We start from the raw sequence: 19,271 nt of genomic DNA on the forward strand, positions 1-19,271 counted from the left end.
CAACCTCTTGATTCCACTCCACTTTTCATTAGCTAACTTGGCTAACATCCGCCACACACCTGACCTAGGATGGACAAACAAGACCATTACTGACTTTTATTTTGTAACACTCTTACAGTAAATGAATAACAGTTAATCCAGCTGCCTGACTGTTGACATAATAATCTACTGTAGCCATTTTAAACAACAATCTATTCAAGATGTTTGATTGACTCAGTTTATTTTGAATTCAACTTACTGGAATTTCCCATATATCATTCCATGACATGTTTTTTTCTAAAATGTTTCAATCAATTATCCATTTCCAAACGTTCCTCGTATAATGTTCATTTATTATTCCATGAAACCTAAGAACATTTAAAAAAAAGTATCCTCAAGTTTGGGGCTGTTATAAATCATATTTTTAGAGGATAGGCATTTTTACAGCATGTTTTAAAAGATTTGAAAAAATACAAATAAAAAGACTTCTGCGTTTATTTTGTTGATCCAGTAATTTAGAATTGGATGTTTATTTCGAGGGCTTAAGTGCATTTTGATTGAAGGTACAGTGTGACATTTGACAGGCGGAACCTTTTAGTTGGTTAATGTCTACGGCCGGGCAAAAGTCAGAAAACCGGATGCTACTACAGAAAAATCCATAAATAAAAATTAATTGACATGTGAAACCATCTTCGTGTTATCAGTGATAAACCCGGGTTCATAGGGTGTTTCGGGTCTTTCAATAATCAGACACCCAAACCAGAGCGACCCAGCCGGGGGTGATCAGACCCCGGCCTGTGTCCAAGTAGCGCACCACGGATCTCCCCTACGGATCCACAGCCACCGGGAGGCCTTTTCTGCGGGCTCAAGGATGTTCTTGGTGGCTTTTCTCGATTGCAGTCCTCTAATGCCAAGGATTCTGAACACACGCTGTAGTGAGTGACCAGCAAAACCCCTGCTCCCAATTTCGACTGGTTCGCAGCAAGCTCTCCAGCCGTTACTCCGACACTTTCGCTCATTTGCTTTGTCAATCAGCTCCTTCCAGGGGACAGTCAGCTCCAGTAGCACCACTTGCTTGGTTGTCTCTGATGTTAACACCATGTCTGGGCGAAGTGACATGCTAGCGATATTGGCCGGGAGCTTGAGTTGCCAGGTCAACATGGAGCTGCCAGTCACGAGCGGTGGCGGGGAGCCCTCTTGAGAAGTTGGGCTAGCGGTTTGCCTTCTGTCCTGCTCTGATGAAGGCTATTGACTGTTTCGGGGCAGCCTGGGACTTGCTTTTGATTCTATTGCTGTGCAGATAGAATTCGCCAGGGCTTTTAAAACTTGGTCGTGGTGCCAGCGATACCGCCCCTCCCCTAGTGCCTTTGGGCAACAACTCAGGATTTGCTCCAAGGTTCCCCTCTTCTGGCACAGTTTGCACTCCGGAGTGTCTGCTAGGCCCCAGATGTGCAGGTTGGCGGGGCATGGGAGGACATCATACACAGAGTGTATGAGAAATTTTGTGCGCAGAGGTTCAGCTCTCCAGATCTCTGCCCAGGTGAGTTTTCGAGGTTCTGCATGCTCCCACCTTGTCCACGCCCCTTGTTTGGACATGCTGACCATCCGGCAGCAACGTTCTTCCTCCACCTCTGCACGGATCTCCTCTTGGACCAGTTGGCGCTTCTCCTTGCCACGGGCCCGGTCCAAGCGTGGCTTTGGAAAGCAGCCAAGGCCTGCCCTGCCCCTTGCCACAGTACCCAGCAAGGTTTTGTGCCTCAGCCGCGCATCTGCTCTGCTTACAGCTTCTTGTGCCTGCCACTTCCTCCTGGTCTTAACAACGATTCCTGCCAAAGCAACCTTGACATCTGCGGAGTCCCTGTACATCATTACCTCTCTGGTGCGGGTGACGTTGAATTCCTCCAACAATCCCCTGAGAGAAAGCTGCAACTTGGTTGAATGGCCATAAAGACCAATGCTGCTTAAGGACCGAGGGAGCCCCAGCCATCTCCTTAGGAACTGGCTGATGCTCTTCTATAGTACCTCAACCGTTGTCATTGGTACCTCGTAGATTAACAAACGCCAGAGTATTCTAGGCAAGACTCTGTGTTGGTACATCCCGGCTTTACACTTTCCTGGGAGACCAGATTTGTCGACGGCTATGAGCCATGAGGTCAGGTCTCTCTTTGTCTGCTGCAAAGCCACTGCGTCCTTCAGGGAGCTATCAAAGATCTTGCCCAGGCTCTTGACAGGTCTTTCCGTCACCGTTGGAATCAAGGACCCTCCAACTGTAAAGCGGAAATGGTCGGCCACTTTACCTTTCTTTAAGACCAGAGACCTGGACTTTTCTGGCTTGAAGCTCATCTTTGCCCATGTGATGAGCCGTTCAAGCCCCTGGAGGAGCCACCTGCACCCAGGCACAGATGTGGTCATCACTGTCAAGTCATCCATAAAAGCTATTATGGGGGGCTGCCGGGTCCCAGATCGTGATTTTGGCCCTCTGCATTCAAACTCCGCAGACTTGACAACCATGTTCATTGCCAGGGAGAAGAGTGACACTGAGATTTTACAACCAGTGATTATGCCCTTCTCCAGGCGGTGCCAGGCAGATGTTACTTGGCTTGAGGAGACTCTTGCGTAGAAGTTGTGGTAGTAGTCCATGATGAGGTTGCAGATCTTATATATATATCTACGGTCCATAATATCATCAAAAGGTTCAGAGAATCTGAAAAAATCACTCCACGTAAGCGACATGGCCAGAAACCAACATTGAATGACCGTGACCTTTGATCCCTCAGACGGCACTGTATCAAAAACCCACATCAATCTCTAAAGGATATCACCACATGGGCTCAGGAACACTTCAGAAAACCACTGTCACTAAATGCAATTTGTCGCTACATCTGTAAGTGCAAGTTAAAGCTCTACTATGCAAAGCGAAAGCCATTTATCAACAACATCCAGAAACGCCGCCGGCTTCTCTGGGCCCGAGATCATCTAAGTTGGACTGATGCAAAGTGGAAGCAAACCATCCAGACTGTTATCAACGCAAAGTTCAAAAGCCAGCATCTGTGATGGTATGGGGGTGCATTAGTGCCCAAGGTATGGGTAATTTACACATCTGTGAAGGCACCATTAATGCTGAAAGGTACATACAGGTTTTGGAACAACATACTGTATGCTGCCATCTAAGCGCCATCTTTTTCATGGACCCCCTTACTTATATCAGCAAGACAATGCCAAGCCACTTTCAGCACGTGTTACACAGTGTGGCTTCATAAAAAAAGAGTGCGGGTACTTTCCTGACTTGCCTGCAGTCCAGACCTGTCTCCCATCAAAAATGTGTGGCGCATTATGAAGCGTAAAATACGACAGCGGAGACCCCGGACTGTTGAACAACTGAAACTCTACATAAAACAAGAATGGGAAAGAATTCCACTTTCAAAGCTTCAACAATTAGTTTTCTCAGTTCCCAAACGTTTATTGAGTGTTGTTAAAAGAAAAGGTGATGTAACACAGTGGTGAACATGCCCTTTCCCACTTACTTTGGCTTGTAATGCAGCCATGAAATTCTAAGTTAATTATTATTTGCAAAAAAAAAAATAAAGTTTATGAGTTTGAACATCAAATATCTTGTCTTTGGAGTGCATTCAATTGAATATGGGTTGAAAAGGATTACTCATATGGAAATGGGCTTATATATATATATATATATATATATATATATATATATATACACATATATATATATATATATATATATATATATATATATATATATATAATTACTTACATAAATACTTGACATGTAGTTGGTTTTCAGCTCTTGACCTAATTTATTTTAGCCCGATGCGGCCCCAAGTCAAGAAGTTTGGACACCCCTGTCCTAAGTCATGCAAACTCTTGTCAGGTTCCTCTCCAGTAACTCCTTCCCGTCACATATTGGTGTAGCGCATAACACGCTCGCTCCACTAACCGGAATCGGCGATTGTCAAATATCCAATCAGGTCAACATTAAATTCTTTCCACTTTTACACTCAGCGGGTTACGCGCGGTTACTAGGTCTGCTGGTATGCTTTCCACTCCCAACGTCCAGTTCTTTCCCGCCGCCAGTACCGACAATGACGACGAATGGCTGCAAAAGCCATCGAGCACAAACCCACCTGTCTAAGCATGCAATTCAATAGCACGGCTGTCCTCGTACTCGCCGTTAAAGTCGCCTTTACAACGGGCCATAAATCCTGGAGAGGAATAATTGAGAGAAGCGGTCCCCCTTGTGTTCATAAAAGACGAGGGAAACAAAGAATCTATTCATTTTTTTTTAAGCTGAGCTTCTGCAGCATCCAGAGGAGTCGGCTGGAATAGTCATACAGGAAGTAGACCAGTACCTCTTGTCAGTGGACCAAATACACCTCCTGCGATACAGTGTTGTACACATCATGGAGGTGTGATACTATCTTACTCACCCTTTTCATTCTGTCCCATTTTCTCTACACTCCGCCCAAGCTCTGGAATCCTTGCTGTGAATATTCTAAAACTGAATCACTCTCCATCATATCCAGGAGTTGGACCGGCGTTTAACAAGGTCACTCCTGTTTTGGAACAAACCGCTCGCTCACTCATCTGCTTTTTCCCTTTGTGCGCCGTCTTTTAGGTCGTGTGATGGAGAATATTGGTCTCATAAAAGCAAAATCTGGATTCACACTGCAGCTCTAAAGGGCCTCATTCAGTTGTAGGGCCAACACCTCAAACAACTTGTACAAATTGCACATAAACGACTACATTAGTGTTACTCTTAGGTACACTTTCTCCGGTACACCATTTTTGGGTCCCCAGCCAGCGCCTCATTGAGGGCCGGCAAAAATACACTGCAAATTAATCATGGCGAATCATTAACATGAATCGCCATTCAAAACCTTATGTTTAGTGAGAGAAACAATGTAAAAGTGAATAATTGGTTCTCGCCTCGACAAAAAGTCCCCATTTTAGTAAAAAAAACTGTACACCTTGAAGACACTATAATGAACACTATATTGCCAAAAGTATTTGGCCACCCATCCAAATGATGAGAATCAGGATCACTTAGACATGGAGACTGTTTCTACAAACAATTGTGAAAGAATGGGCCGCTCTCAGTGATTTCACGCGTGGAACTGTCATAGGATGGCACCTGTGCAACAAATCCAGTCGTGAAATTTTCTCGCTCCTAAATATTTCAAAGTCAACTGTCAGCTTTATTATAAGAAAAGTGAAGCGTTTGGGAACAACAGCAACTCAGCTACTAAGTGGTAGGCCAAGTAAACTGACAGAGAGAGGTCAGAGGATGCTGATGTGCATAGTGTAAAGACTTTCTGCACAGTCAGTTGCTAAATAGCTCCAAAATTCATGTGACCTTCCAATTAGTCCATGTACAGTACACCTGGAGCTTCATGGAATGGGTTTCCATGGCCGAACAGCTGCATCTAAACCATACATCACCAAGTCCAATGCAAAGCGTGGGATGCAGGGGTGTAAAGCAGGTCGCCACTGGACTTTAGAGCAGTGGAGGCGCCTTCTCTGGAGTGATGAATCATGCTTTTACATCTGGCAATCTGATTGACCAGTCTGGGTTTGGAGGTTGCCAGGAGAACGCTACATTTCAGACTGCATTGTGCCAAGTGTGAAATTTGGTGGAGGAGGAATTATGGTGTGGGGTTGTTTTTCAGGAGTTGGGCTTGGCCCCATAGTTATACACCCCGCTTGCACCAAAACTCCCGTTTATGTTGTGTTACTGTTGTGTTACTGTGAGGATGTTCTCCCGAAATGTGTTTGTCATTCTTGTTTGGTGTGGCGCATATTAGTAAGAGTGTTAAAGTTGTTAATATCACAACCATCAGTGTACTCTATCACCCAGTATGCCTTTCAATCTTGTACGTGTATCTGCGGAAGCTGCATACAACATGTTGCTGGACTGGCAAGCAGTTTGTACATGTTGTATAAGGCGTCAAAGGCAATGGCTTCATAGCACGCCATTTATTCTCGTTAGCTGGATGAGCACCAGCAAATATTTGCGAGAATGGTTGCGGCTCCCATTGTCTTCTTTACTCTGTGAAACGGGTCAAAATCACTCTTTGAGTGGTAAAGGTTGCCGACCCCTGATATATAACAACGAGCGGGCAGTTGCGGTTTTGATAAAATGTTGGTTCGGGTGAATGGCGGGTGGATGACTACTTCAGTGATGCGGTTGCGGATGATATAATTGCCTGTCCGCGCATCTCTAATATGAACCATCTCTTGGTCTGAGAACCTCAGTAAATGACCTCCTGCTGACATGTTAGAACCATATGAACCATCTTCCAACTCTGAGAACCTCAGGGAGTGGTCTCCTGCTGATGCCCAGGCCTTAAAATCAATGCTGCAAACACTTTCATTGTGCTTATGACAACTGAACGTATTGTATCTATCCTATTTGTTTTGTATTTGAAAGACTGTATAATAGTTTGATTATTTTATTTTGATGTAACTGTCTATAAGGCACATTGAATTGTGTACAAATAAATAAAGGTGCCTTATGATGGCAAATAATACATAGCTAGAATGGCCCAGATCTTCTTAGCCCTGACGTAATGTAATGACCTCATGGCTGTGTGTTCCAGGAGTACTGGACCCCCAACAACCCCATGCAGAGCACCATCATCCTCCTCATCGAGCAGATCGTGGTGGCACTGGGCGGCGAGTTCAAACTTTACCTGCCTCAGCTCATCCCGCACATGCTGCGCGTCTTCATGCATGACAACAGCACCGGGCGCGGCGTCACCATCAAGGTAGGCAAACAACAACAATCTTTGCTTTCTGGGCCACAGACCACACCCTACAAGTTTGCTGGTGTAAAAAAAAAAAAAAAAACTGCCAGGAGATGTGCTTGAGTGGCGCTCACGCATGTATCAGGACCCGGTCGTCCGTCTCTCATTCTTTTGTCCAAGTGAAAGTTGACTTCACTCTCTCTCTCCAGGCTAGTACTTCATGACACTAGTAATATTATAAGTGTGTACATATTAGGGTAATCCCGATATCAATATTTTGGTATCAATACCAAAATGTATTTTGATACTTTTCTTAATAAAGGGGACCACAAAAAAAATGTAATTGTCGTTATTTGAACAAAAAATCTTAGTGAACATGAAACATATGTTTATTATTGCAGTTATGTCCTTAAATAAAATAGTGAACATACTAGACAACTTGTCTTTTAGTAGTAAGTAAACAAACAAAGACTCCTAATTAGTCTGCTGAGGTATGCAGTAGCATATAATGTCATTTATCATTCTATTATTTTGTCAACATTATGAGGGACAAACTGTAAAAAATTATTAATAATCCACTTATTGATTTACTGTTAATATCTGCTTATTTTCTCTTTTAATATGTTCTATCTACACTTCTGTTAAAATGTAATAATCACTTATTATTCTCTTCTTTTATACTTTAAATTAGTTTTGGATGATACCACACATTTAAGTATCAATCCGATACCAAGTAGTTACATGATCATACATTGGTCATAATTGAAGTCCTCAAGTGTCCAGCGATGCATTTACTGACTTTATAAACATAATATACATTTTAAAAAAAGGAAATAAGATTTTGTGGTGATAAAAAATATCAATGTAACCATTGTAGTATCGACTAGATACGTTCTTGTACTTGGAATCAAATACAGTGGATGTCAGGTGTAGATCCACCCATGGCATTTGTTAACATTGTGACGCCGGTGAGCTATTGTATCCTCCTACAGTGTGTAGTGAAGCATGCTTAATTACTCCTAGTCCTGCAGTGATAATAATATTTGTAAGTAAACTTACTTTATTTAGATTAGTGATTTACAAGTTGCTAAAACACTGCGGATGGATGTTAGCTGATAGCTATCAAGCCATGCCTTAAAGCACCTCTTCCTGAGGGTGTTTCAGTGTTATAACTTCACCTTTATCTTCACATTTTAAGCCAAAATGTGTCCATTCTCCCTTTTCTGTCTACACACTATGTCTGCTTGTAAGTACTCCTTGTGTGCGTGCGCTGCCGAACATGCTCCTCTGCTTGTAAACCCAGCAATGTCCGTTCGGGAAAAAAATGGGGAACCGGTAATTTTCTAACAGAGTATAGTACCGTTTTTGATTCATTAGTACCGCGATACTATACTAATACCGGTATACCATACAACCCTTGTACATAGACATAGATAATGAAACAGGGTGGGAACGAAGGCCAGTTTTAAGGCGTTCTTTTCAGCTTCAAGGTGGACATATATTCCTCTAACATGGAAATGAAACAGATACTGGTACTGATGGTGATACTGTTGGCTTTTTCCCAGTACAACATGATGCCAATAATATTGTGCTGTTGATCCAAAAGTGACACTGAAACCATTTTGACTTACTATGAAGGCGGATTATATGTTTTTTTTTTTTTTAAATGCTATTGTTTTTCTGCAAATCATACTTCTACGTGTACACGCACACTTACTGGTGGACATGTAAATACTGCAATTGGAGACCGTCATTTCCTTAAGTAAGCAAATGTTTGTTAAAAAGCACATAAATACAAGTTAACGACAGCTATTGCTAAAAATGCATTGATCCAAAAGTGAATGGGAGTGACCCACCCAACAACCAATCCTGTTGTGATTTCAGGTCAGAGTTGACCAATAGGATGAAGTGCCCGCCCCATCTGGGCGTGGCTTGTGAAAGCAGAGGTGTGGTGATAGCAGAATTGCATAAAAAATGGGTGTGGAGAGCTGAGGCCATAGACATGTTCTAAGGGTTCGCAGCATGGAGCGCTACTGCCTACTGGCGCTGACGAGACGCGGGGCCGCCATCTTGGAGTGGTGATCCTCTCCACTTAGTGCATTTCATTTGGCAGGAGCAATGAACTGTCAGCGCATTTAATTTTAATTTACTGAAAACCACTGATTTTCACACGTTTTTTTTGTCATACGTGTAGCTATGATAAAGCACACATTTTTTATTTTTCATAGTTTTCTTAACAGTAATAGAATATTATTGTATGCTATAAATGACCAGACGTTCGAGATCAAAACTGGGAATATAATCCCACAGAAGGGGAAAAAAACGGTCAGCTATTTTTAAATTGAAGAAACAATATGATTACGTTATATATACATGCTTATATCCTACATCAGGGGTCACCAACGCGGTGCCCGCGGGCACCAGGTAGCCCGTAAGGACCGGATGAGTCGCCCGCTGGCTTGTTCTAAAAATAGCTCAAATAGCAGCACTTACCAGTGAGCTGCCTCTATTTTTTAAATTGTATTTATTTACTAGCAAGCTGGTCTCGCTTTGCTCGACATTTTTAATTCTAAGAAAGACAAAACTCAAATAGAATTTGAAAATCCAAGAAAATATTTTAAAGACTTGGTCTTCACTTGTTTGAATAAATTCATTTATTTTTTTACTTTGCTTGTAATAACTTTCAGAAAGACAATTTTAGAGAAAAAAATACAACCTCAAAAATGATTTTAAGATTTTTAAACACATAAACCTTTTTACCTTTTAAATTCCTTCCTCTTCTTTCCTGACAATTTAAATCAATGTTCAAGTAAATTTATTTTTTTTATTGTAAAGAATAATACCATTTTTTAAATTTAATTCTTCATTTTAGCTTCTGTTTTTTCAACGAAGAATATTTGTGAAATATTTTTTCAAACTCATAATGATTAAAATTCCCCCAAAATATTCTGGCAAATCTAGAAAATCTTTAGAATCAAATTTAAATCTTATTTCAAAGCCTTTTGAAATTCTTTAAAAAAAAAAATTCTGGAAAGTCTAGAAGAAATAATGATTTGTCTTTGTCAGAAATATAGCTTGGTCCAATTTGTTATATATTCTAACAAAATACAGATTGGATTTTAACCTATTTAAAACATGTCATCAACATTCTAAAATTAGTCTTAATCAGGAAAAATTACCAATGATGTTCCACAAATTCTTTTAATTTTTTCAAAAAGATTCAAATTAGCTAGTTTTTCCTCTTCGTTTTTTTCGGTTGAATTTTGAATTTTAAAGAGTCCAAATTTAACATAAACTATGTTTCAAAATAAAACGTTAATTTTTTTTCGTGTTTTCTCCTCTTTTAAACCATTCAATTAAGTGTTTTTTTTCATAATTTATTCTCTACAAAAAACTTTCCGTAAAAGGAAAACAATGTACGATGGAATGACAGACAGAAACACCCATTTTTTAATATATATAGATTTATTTATTAAAGGTAAATTGAGCAAATTGGCTATTTCTGGCAATTTATTTGAGTGTGTATCAAACTGGTAGCCCTTCGCATTAATCAGTGCCCAAGAAGTAGCTCTTGGTTTCAAAAAGGTTGGTGACTCCTGTCCTACTTAAACAATCTATGGATACATTGGCTATCTACAGTGGGGCAAAAAAGTATTTAGTCAGCCACCGATTGTGCAAGTTCTCCCACTTAAAATGATAACAGAGGTCTGTAATTTTCATCATAGGTACACTTCAACTGTGAGAGACAGGATGTGAAAAAAAATCCAGGAATTCACATTGTAGGAATTTTTAAGAATTTATTTGTAAATTATGGTGGAAAATAAGTATTTGGTCAACCATTCAAAGCTCTCACTGATGGAAGGAGGTTTTGGCTCAAAATCTCACGATGCATGGCCCCATTCATTCTTTCCTTAACACGGATCAATCGTCCTGTCCCCTTAGCAGAAAAACAGCCCCAAAGCATGATGTTTCCACCCCCATGCTTCACAGTAGTTATGGTGATCTTGGGATGCAACTCAGTATTCTTCTTCCTCCAAACACGACGAGTTTCTAACAAAATGGATACATGGATGATACAGCAGAGGATTGGGAGAATGTCATGTGGTCAGATGAAACCAAAATAGAACTTTTTGGTATAAACTCAACTCGTCGTGTTTGGAGGAAGAAGAATACTGAGTTGCATCCAAAGAACACCAAGAGGGATCGTGAGATCGACAGGCGGATCGGTGCGGCGTCTTCAGTAATGCAGACACTGTATCGATCCGTTGTGGTGAAGAAGGAGTTGAGCCGGAAGGCAAAGCTCTCAATTTACCGGTCGATCTACGTTTCCATCCTCACCTATGGTCATGAGCTTTGGGTTATGACAGAAAGAACAAGATCACGGGTACAAGAGGCCAAAATTTGTTTCCTCCGCTGGGTTGCGGGGCTCTCCCTTAGGGTGAGAAGCTCTGTCATCCGGGGTTAGCTCGAAGTAAAGCCGCTGCTCCTCCACATTGAGAGGAGCCAGATGAGGTGGTTCGGGCATCTGGTCAGGATGCCACCCGAACGCCTCCCTAGGGAGGTGTTGAGGGCACGTCCAACTGGTAGGAGGCTAGGGGAAGACCCAGAACATGTTGGTAAGACTATGTCTCCCGGCTGGCCTGGGAACGCCTCGGGACCCCCTGGGAAGAGCTGGATGTAGTGGCTGGGTAGAGGAAAGTCTGGGCTTCCCTGCTTAGGCTACTGCCTAAGCAGGGAAGCCCAAACTCGGATAAGCTGAAAAAGATGGATGGATCGATGGACGTGATCGACTATAGGGCCAAAAAAGTTGCGAATAGAATACCAGCATTTGGATAAAGAAGGGTAGAAACGGGGTTAAATTCAAGAAATAATTCGCACTTCATTCCTCTCCGCTCATCAAACAAGAGTAATATTAAATATTTATTTTGACATTTCATTTATATGTATTTCACTCACATTGTTTTCTGCATTTCAAACCAGTATAATTCTTGATAAATCGTGTGTATGTGCGTGGAAAGTCATGTGGTCGGCAGAAAATCTTTACACGCCATCTTGGTCACCGTTTGGCATCCTTTACTCTTCAAAAATATGCTAACTGTAAACTTATGAAGGCAGCAAAAGGGATATAGAGGTCTCACAAATGTAAATATAATTGAGCCAAGGATAGTAGTTCCCATGCCATACCGACACTGGAGTATTCAACAATACAGATATTGATCCGATATCATATTTGTTGCCATCATACATACTTGTGTTGTTTAGTACTGTTGAATGTTAGAAAATGTTTGATCAAGCAGAGAACAATGGTAGTTATAAAAAACACCAACCTATTTATTATTAACCCTCTTAAATGGACTTACGGTGTCTTTAGGTTGAAGTGGAGTGGTAATTTCTTTTTTGTGACACCTAGTGGCCACAATAATTTCATGAAGTAGTAAGTGGTCCGATGCGGACACCTTTGTTACTAGATACTTTGCAATACTACCTTGGAGACGTTGCATGTCTAAGTAATATGCAACTTGTTGTTTGACACTGCAATACTGATCAATAATTATTACCTATTCCTAGCTTGTGTGCTAGTATGTGATTAGCTGCTGTGTAGCTGCTAGCTCCTAGAAGCCTACAGCTTTGCATTTTTACATTTAGTAAAATAGAATACATTTTGAATCTGGCCCACGGAGTGCCTCCAGCTTACTTTTTAATATCCGACGGTATAATTGCTGCAACTTTGTCGCCATCTTGTGTACATTGTGAGTAGTTCAGGTTAATGACCATAAATTGTACTTTGAAAAAGAGCTACACAGTTCGTTTTAATCATGATCACAATTTTTGTCCGCTACGATTAAAGCCCTACTGAAATGAGATTTTCTTATTTAAACGGGGATAGCAGGTCCATTCTATGTGTCATACTTGATCATTTCGCGATATTGCCATATTTTTGCTGAAAGGATTTAGTGGAGAACATCGACGATAAAGTCTGCAACTTTTGGTCGCTAATAAAAAAGGCTTTCCTGTACCGGAAGTAGCAGACGATGTGCGCGTGACGTCACCGGTGTGAGGGCTCCTCACATCCTCACATTGCACATTGTTTATAATGTGAGCCACCAGCAGTAAGAGCAATTCGGACCGAATTAATTCAAGTGAGGATGAAAGATTCGTGGATGAGGAAAGTTAGAGTGAAGCACTAGTACAAAAAAAGAAAAGGGCAACCAATAACGTCATCATACGCGTCATCATTCCGCAACGTTTTCAGCAGGAAACTGCGGGAAATTTAAAATTGTAATTTAGTAAACTAAACCGGCCGTATTGGCATGTGTTGCAATGTTAAGATTTCATCATTGATGTATAAACTATCAGACTGCGTGGTCGATAGTAGTGGGTTTCAGTAAGCCTTTAAACGAAGGCGATGGCCGGCGATATGAACATTTTAAAGAGCAGACATAGCAAATCAAGCGGTTTTGCAACCACCAGGGGGCGACCGAAAGACGGTAGACTAATTTGCTACCGCTTGTCCCTCTCTGGAGCCTATTCCAGCTTGCACTCCGGCAGAAGGCAGTGTAGACCCTGGACAAGTGGCAGAGCCAACGCAGATAGACATTTGTCTTTTGTCAATTTTGTTTATTTTATTTTGAAATTAAATCCTAGTTCTCATATTGTTTGTTTGAATTAGAAAGGGCAATGAAAATATGTTTTACATAACATAGTAAATATCCGTGATTTCCATATTGATACAAATAATTGTGCAGCCCTACTTTGAAACACATACAGCACAGCAATTACTTCTATGACCCAATCTTAAGTCACTTTTGGGACAATTTTACTTATCAGTGTACTTTGAATGTATTTTTACTTTCACTTAAGTATTTTTGTGAAGAGGAAGCACTACTTTTACTTCGTTACTCAGACTTTCTTATGACGGCTACATGTGTTTATTGAGTGTGGCCTGCCACACAACACAAACTTAGTCAGGAATCTGATGCCTCCTAAATATCCATCTATCCATTTTCTACGGCTTGTCCCTTTTGGGATTGCGGGGGGTCGCTGGAGCCTATCTCAGCTGCATTCAGGCGGTAGGCGGGGTACACCCTGGACAAGTCGCCACCTCATCGCACGTCCAACACAGATATCTGACAGCGTAATTGCTGTCACTTTGTCACCATCTGGTGAATATCCTGCGTAATTCAGGTTAATGACCATGAATTGCACTTTAGCATTAACACAGAACAGCTTTTTTATGTATGACCCAATCAAAACAACATTTCCCACTCATGGCGCAAATAAACCAACATGAAGTCAACACACTTGGTCACACATAACACAACTTTGTGGGTATTATCAAAAAATGTCTAAGCACAACACATAATTCCCCTTTAAATCCACTACAAAACCTTTGCTAGGTCTTGAAATGTGACCCTGTGCGATATGCTGATGATGTCATGCGCATGTTTTTTTCATTCCTGAAGGCTTTGCTTGAGAGGTTCCACTTTAGTTGATATATCCCATTGTGGTTTCCTTCATTCGGGTCTAAAGTTGTGTTTAATAGAGCGGGTCAGAGATGATGTAAAACTTGTAAACCATGCCGCTCGCCTGGGTCTCCCCCAAAGTACTAAATTATGCTTGAGGGGCAAAGACCACCATACATTATCGAAACTTCTAACCCTTAGGTCTGCTTAGTCTCTGAGACCTGAGTAGAACCGCAACGGATGGAGCGGGTCATGTTCAGTACGAGTCTGTTTCCTGGGAATTCCAAATTAGGAAAATGAGACTCGGGTTACCGGCTAATCCAAAAAAAAAACATACTTCCATCTTTTCAAGGAGCTGTTCCTTCCAGCTATCGCCATCTTGCACCCCTCCCTTCTGTTGTATCGTGTGCCCAAACTTTGTCCACCTAGGGGCCACAGACTGACAAACCAAAGGATTTGGGGGCCATTTTGGTCATTTTCAACTTCAAAACCAGAAAATGCAATTTTGGTAGACATTTGCTATCAATGCTGAAGAGTCAAAGCCAAACTAAATTGCTAACAGATAGCACACTGGCCAGATGGCATCATGTAACACAAACATATGAGCTGAAAAAGCTAGCATGCTATCAGTGCTATGCTAACATGCTAACATCACCATGCTTCCTGTTAGAAAATATGACTTGGGTTTATACTTGCAAATGTAGCTAAAACATAGTTAGCATGCTAACATGTATCATTTGTCAAGTAAAATGTTTGACGCTGAGTTGTATACCTGCAAAAGTTGCTAAAAAAAAAGCTAGCTTGCTAACAATAGAATGCTAACGATTGTGCCACGAGAGGTTTATACCTGCAGAATTAGCTAAAACAAAGTTAGCATGCTAACAGGTATCATTTGTCAATAACAAAATGTTTGACGCTAAGTTGTATACCTGCAAAAAAATGTTTTTTTTTTGTTTTTTTTATTTAATTAATTTTTTCTTCAAAGGACTAGAACATTTAATTTCTATTAATCCTAAAGAGTCAAAGCCAAACTGAAATTCTAACAGTTATCACGCTGGCCAGATCGCGTGAATTAACAAAATAATATAAAAAATATTTGCATGCTAACAGTACTATGCTACCATTATCATGCTTACAGTTAGCATTAGTGAATTACCAAAATATATGACACTGAGGTGTACACTTGCTAAATTAGCTAAAAAAATCTAGCATGCTAAAATTAGCATGCTGAAATGGTAACTGTAACAAGAGTCAATCACCCAAATATATTACTCTGAGGTGTGCATGTATAAGTTTTTTTATTTTAATGCATAGTAGGGCTGCGAATCTTTGGGTGTCCCACGATTCGATTCAATATCGATTCTTGGGGTCACGATTCGATAATATATCGATTCAACGTGATTCTCGATTCAGAAACGATATTTTTCCGATTCAAAACGATTCTGTATTCATTCAATACATAGGATTTCAGCAGGATCAGGTACTGCTGTGTAGTGGTTTGTTGGATTGATAAAAATAAAAAATAAATAGATAAAAAAAAAAAAAGAGAATCAATCCTGAATCGCACAATAGATTCGATCCGTATCCGAATCGATTTTTTCCCACACCCCTAAATGCATAGTATCGAGTCAAGGGTTGTGACTCGGTACTATGCTCTCTGTTCCAAGCAAGAAACTAGGAAAAAGGCAACGATGACGAGAGAGTGTGCGTCTAGTACCAAAATATATTACTGTCTTTTTTTCCTAATGTTAGTCTGCAAACGGTAGCATGCATCAAGTACCAAAATATGACTGAGGTGTGAACCTGCAAAATTAGCTAAAAATAAAAGTAGCCACACAGCTATCATTCATCAAGTAACAAATAGTTTGACGTTCAATTGTATACCTGGAAAAATTGCCAAAAAGCTAGCATGCTAATATGAGAATGCTAATGGTTAGCTAGGGTCTGCAGTGTTTTTCAACCTTTTTTGAGCCAAGGCATATTTTTTTCATTGAAAAAATGCAGAGGCACACCAACAGCAGAAATCCTTAATGAATGAAACTCAGCAGCTGATATTGACAATAAAAAGTAATTGTCGCAATTGTTGGATATGACTTTAAAGCATAACAAAGCATGCATGAATGAATGAAATAAGTTTATTTCGGTCATATAATCAACCATCAACAATGTTGTGTGACCAGTTTAACAGTACAGATTAGACATATTTAACAATCACACACATTTACACACAAAAAGAAAAGAAACATAATGAATTGGCTGAAGCCAAAAAGGAATTGGCTGAAGCCAAAGCTTATATTTTCCTATTCTATACATTCACTGAAAATTACATGGCCTGGAACATCGTTAAAAAAAATCAATCGGTTGAAAGTAATCGTTGCTATAATTTATAATTTTCAATTATTTCACCTTTCAAGGTTTTCCTAAACCTTAACAAAGAACTACATGTCTTCAACTCATTACTGAGCTTGTTCCGCCATTTAACTCCTAAAACTGAAATACATTGGTATTTTATATTCCTTCTTTCTTTACCTATTTGAAAAATCAATATCTCCCATAAATTATCGGTTTCTCCTCTTAATTGAAATAACCTGAGAGTATAAGCTGGAAGGCTGTTGTTCTTTACTCTAAACATAATTTCCATTGTTTTTAAAAACACAATATCTGAAAATGTTAACACTTTAGAACTTATAAATAATGGATTGGTATGTTAATAGTAGCACACTTTGTGTATTATTCTAATTACCCTTTTTTGCATCACTATGGCTCTTGTCTCAAAGTAGGTGTACTGTCGCCACCTGTCACATCACACCCTGATTTATTTGGAGTTTTTTGTCGTTTTCCTGTGTGTAATGTTTTAGTTCTTGTCTTGTGCTCCTATTTTGGTGGCTTTTTCTCTTTTTTTTTGGTATTTTCCTGTAGCAGTTTCATGTCTTCCTTGACCACTATTCCCCACACCTGCTTTGTTTTAGCAATCAAGAATATTTCAGTTGTTTTTATCCTTCTTTGTGGGGACACTGTCGATTGTCATGTCTTTGTTCCACAGTAAGTCTTTGCTGTCGTCCAGCATTCTGTTTTGTTGACTTTGTAGCCAGTCCAGTGTTAGTTTCGTTCTGCATAGCCTTCCCTAAGCTTCAATGCCTTTTCTTAGGGACACTCACCTTTTGTTTATTTTTGGTTAAAGTATTAGACACCTTTTTACCTGCACACTACCTCCAGCTCTTTCTGTCAGGTTCAAACACTGATGACATCCATTAAACAGACAAGAAGCAAGGAATCATGCAGAGACAGAGTTCAATTTTTCTCAATGAGGAGAGACGTATTGGACTGTACACTCAGTTACAGATTCAACCCACGTTCTAAGGTCCAATCCCACTTGCTCCTTTTTTTTTGGGAGCTCCCTGGTTACATCACTGAGGCTGCTTCTGAAAGAAGGGGCGGGGGTAATTTCAGCAGCCCCAGTTGGACACAATATATGATTATTCAGAAATGCAAATGTGCTGACACTCATGATATCGCCCTGTCTCTGCTTTGTCTGCGTCACGGTAATCGATGTTCTGGACACAAACACTGATACGAGACGACTGCAATCCAAGATTGCAAGTTGTTCCTTTGCACAAATAGAAAAGTACAACTTCAGCATAATTGATAATAACAATAGTAACTGCCTTTAAGCATAAGCGTTGTGTGATAACTTATACATAATTATTCTAACAGTTTCCGACATCTACATAGATATGGAAGACTATAACGTGGTAAGTCTGCCGATCTCCAGACAGTACTCAACAACGGCACATTATTTGCGGATTATAATTACTGGTTTGCAAAAAATGTTTTTTACCCAAATAAGTGAAATTAGATAATCTCCCACGGCACACCAGACTGTATCTCACCTCACACTAGTGTGCCGTGGCACAGTGGTTGAAAAACACTGCACTATCTCACTTTGAAAAACAGTTTTTTTCCCCCTGTGACGTCGAAAGAAACCTCTTCAGTAGTGGTGTGCTTTCATGTCCAGCTGCTGAACGCCATCCAGCTGTTTGGTGCCAACCTGGACGACTACCTGCACCTGTTGCTGCCTCCCATCGTCAAGCTCTTCGATGCGCCCGATGTCCCCCTGCAGGCCCGCAAGTCAGTAGCCATGCTTTGTCATCTTTAGCCTTACGGTATGCAGTCATTTGCCTGGGTGTTGTGCTTTTTTACGTACCGTACCAATCACCACCAGTTGTTGTTTTTATGGCCTTTTCAAACACTGAAACAATTGTGCACGATTACGCCAAAAAAACGGCAGCAATTTCATAAAGAGTGGCACATTTATAGTTTCCTAGTATTTTCCACCTTTTTAGATAAGTCTCAGAGATTCTACCATAGTGATTGGTGCTTAAATTTAGAGTGTAATGTGGGTAAGCCTTACGGAGAACACAACATTCCAGGGCTGATATTCGATAAGTTGATGAACCGAACATTAGATGAAAATTAAGTAGGTCAGTTTTCCATATGTGGGTGTTTGTACTACATAACCCCAAAGCAGTGAAGTTGTCACGTTGTGTAAATGGTAAATAAAAAGAGAATACAATGATTTGCAAATCCTTTTCAACTTATATTTAATTGAATAGGCTACAAAGACAAGATATTTCATGTTCACACTAAGAAACTTTGTTGTTTTTTGCAAATATTAGCTCATTTGCAATTTGATGCTTTGCAACATGTTTCAAAAAAAAGCTGGCACAAGTGCCAAAAAAGACTGAGAAAGTTGAGGAATGTTCGTCAAACACTTATTTGGAACATCCCACAGGTTAACAGGCTAATTGGGAACAGGTAGGGGTGCCATGATTGAGTATAAAAGCAACTTCCATGAAATGCTCAGTCATTCACAAACAAGGACGGGGCGAGGGTCACTACTTTGTCAACAAATGCCTGAGAAAATTGTTTAAGAACAACATTTCTCAACCAGCTATTGCAAGGAATTTAGGGATTTCACAATCTACGGTCTGTAATATCATCAAAAGGTTCAGAGAATCTAGAGAAATCACTGCAGGTAAGCCGTGATATCACAGACCTTGGATCCCTC

The 19,271-nt window shown here is 40.4% G+C and overlaps 1 protein-coding gene across 1 annotated transcript in view; it reads left to right on the forward strand.

Annotated features, from left to right (window-relative positions):
- The window catches only part of mtor (mechanistic target of rapamycin kinase), a 294,825-nt gene that overhangs the window by 76,999 nt on the left and 198,555 nt on the right, over nucleotides 1-19,271 (forward strand). Inside the window, exons 21-22 of the mRNA XM_061889707.1 lie at nucleotides 6,594-6,761; nucleotides 18,219-18,331. Coding sequence (XP_061745691.1) covers nucleotides 6,594-6,761; nucleotides 18,219-18,331 — 281 coding nt within the window. The remainder of the gene's footprint in view (nucleotides 1-6,593; nucleotides 6,762-18,218; nucleotides 18,332-19,271) is intronic.

This window comes from Nerophis ophidion, linkage group LG27 (genome assembly GCF_033978795.1).
Source record: "Nerophis ophidion isolate RoL-2023_Sa linkage group LG27, RoL_Noph_v1.0, whole genome shotgun sequence".
NCBI classification, from domain to species: Eukaryota; Metazoa; Chordata; class Actinopteri; order Syngnathiformes; family Syngnathidae; genus Nerophis; species Nerophis ophidion.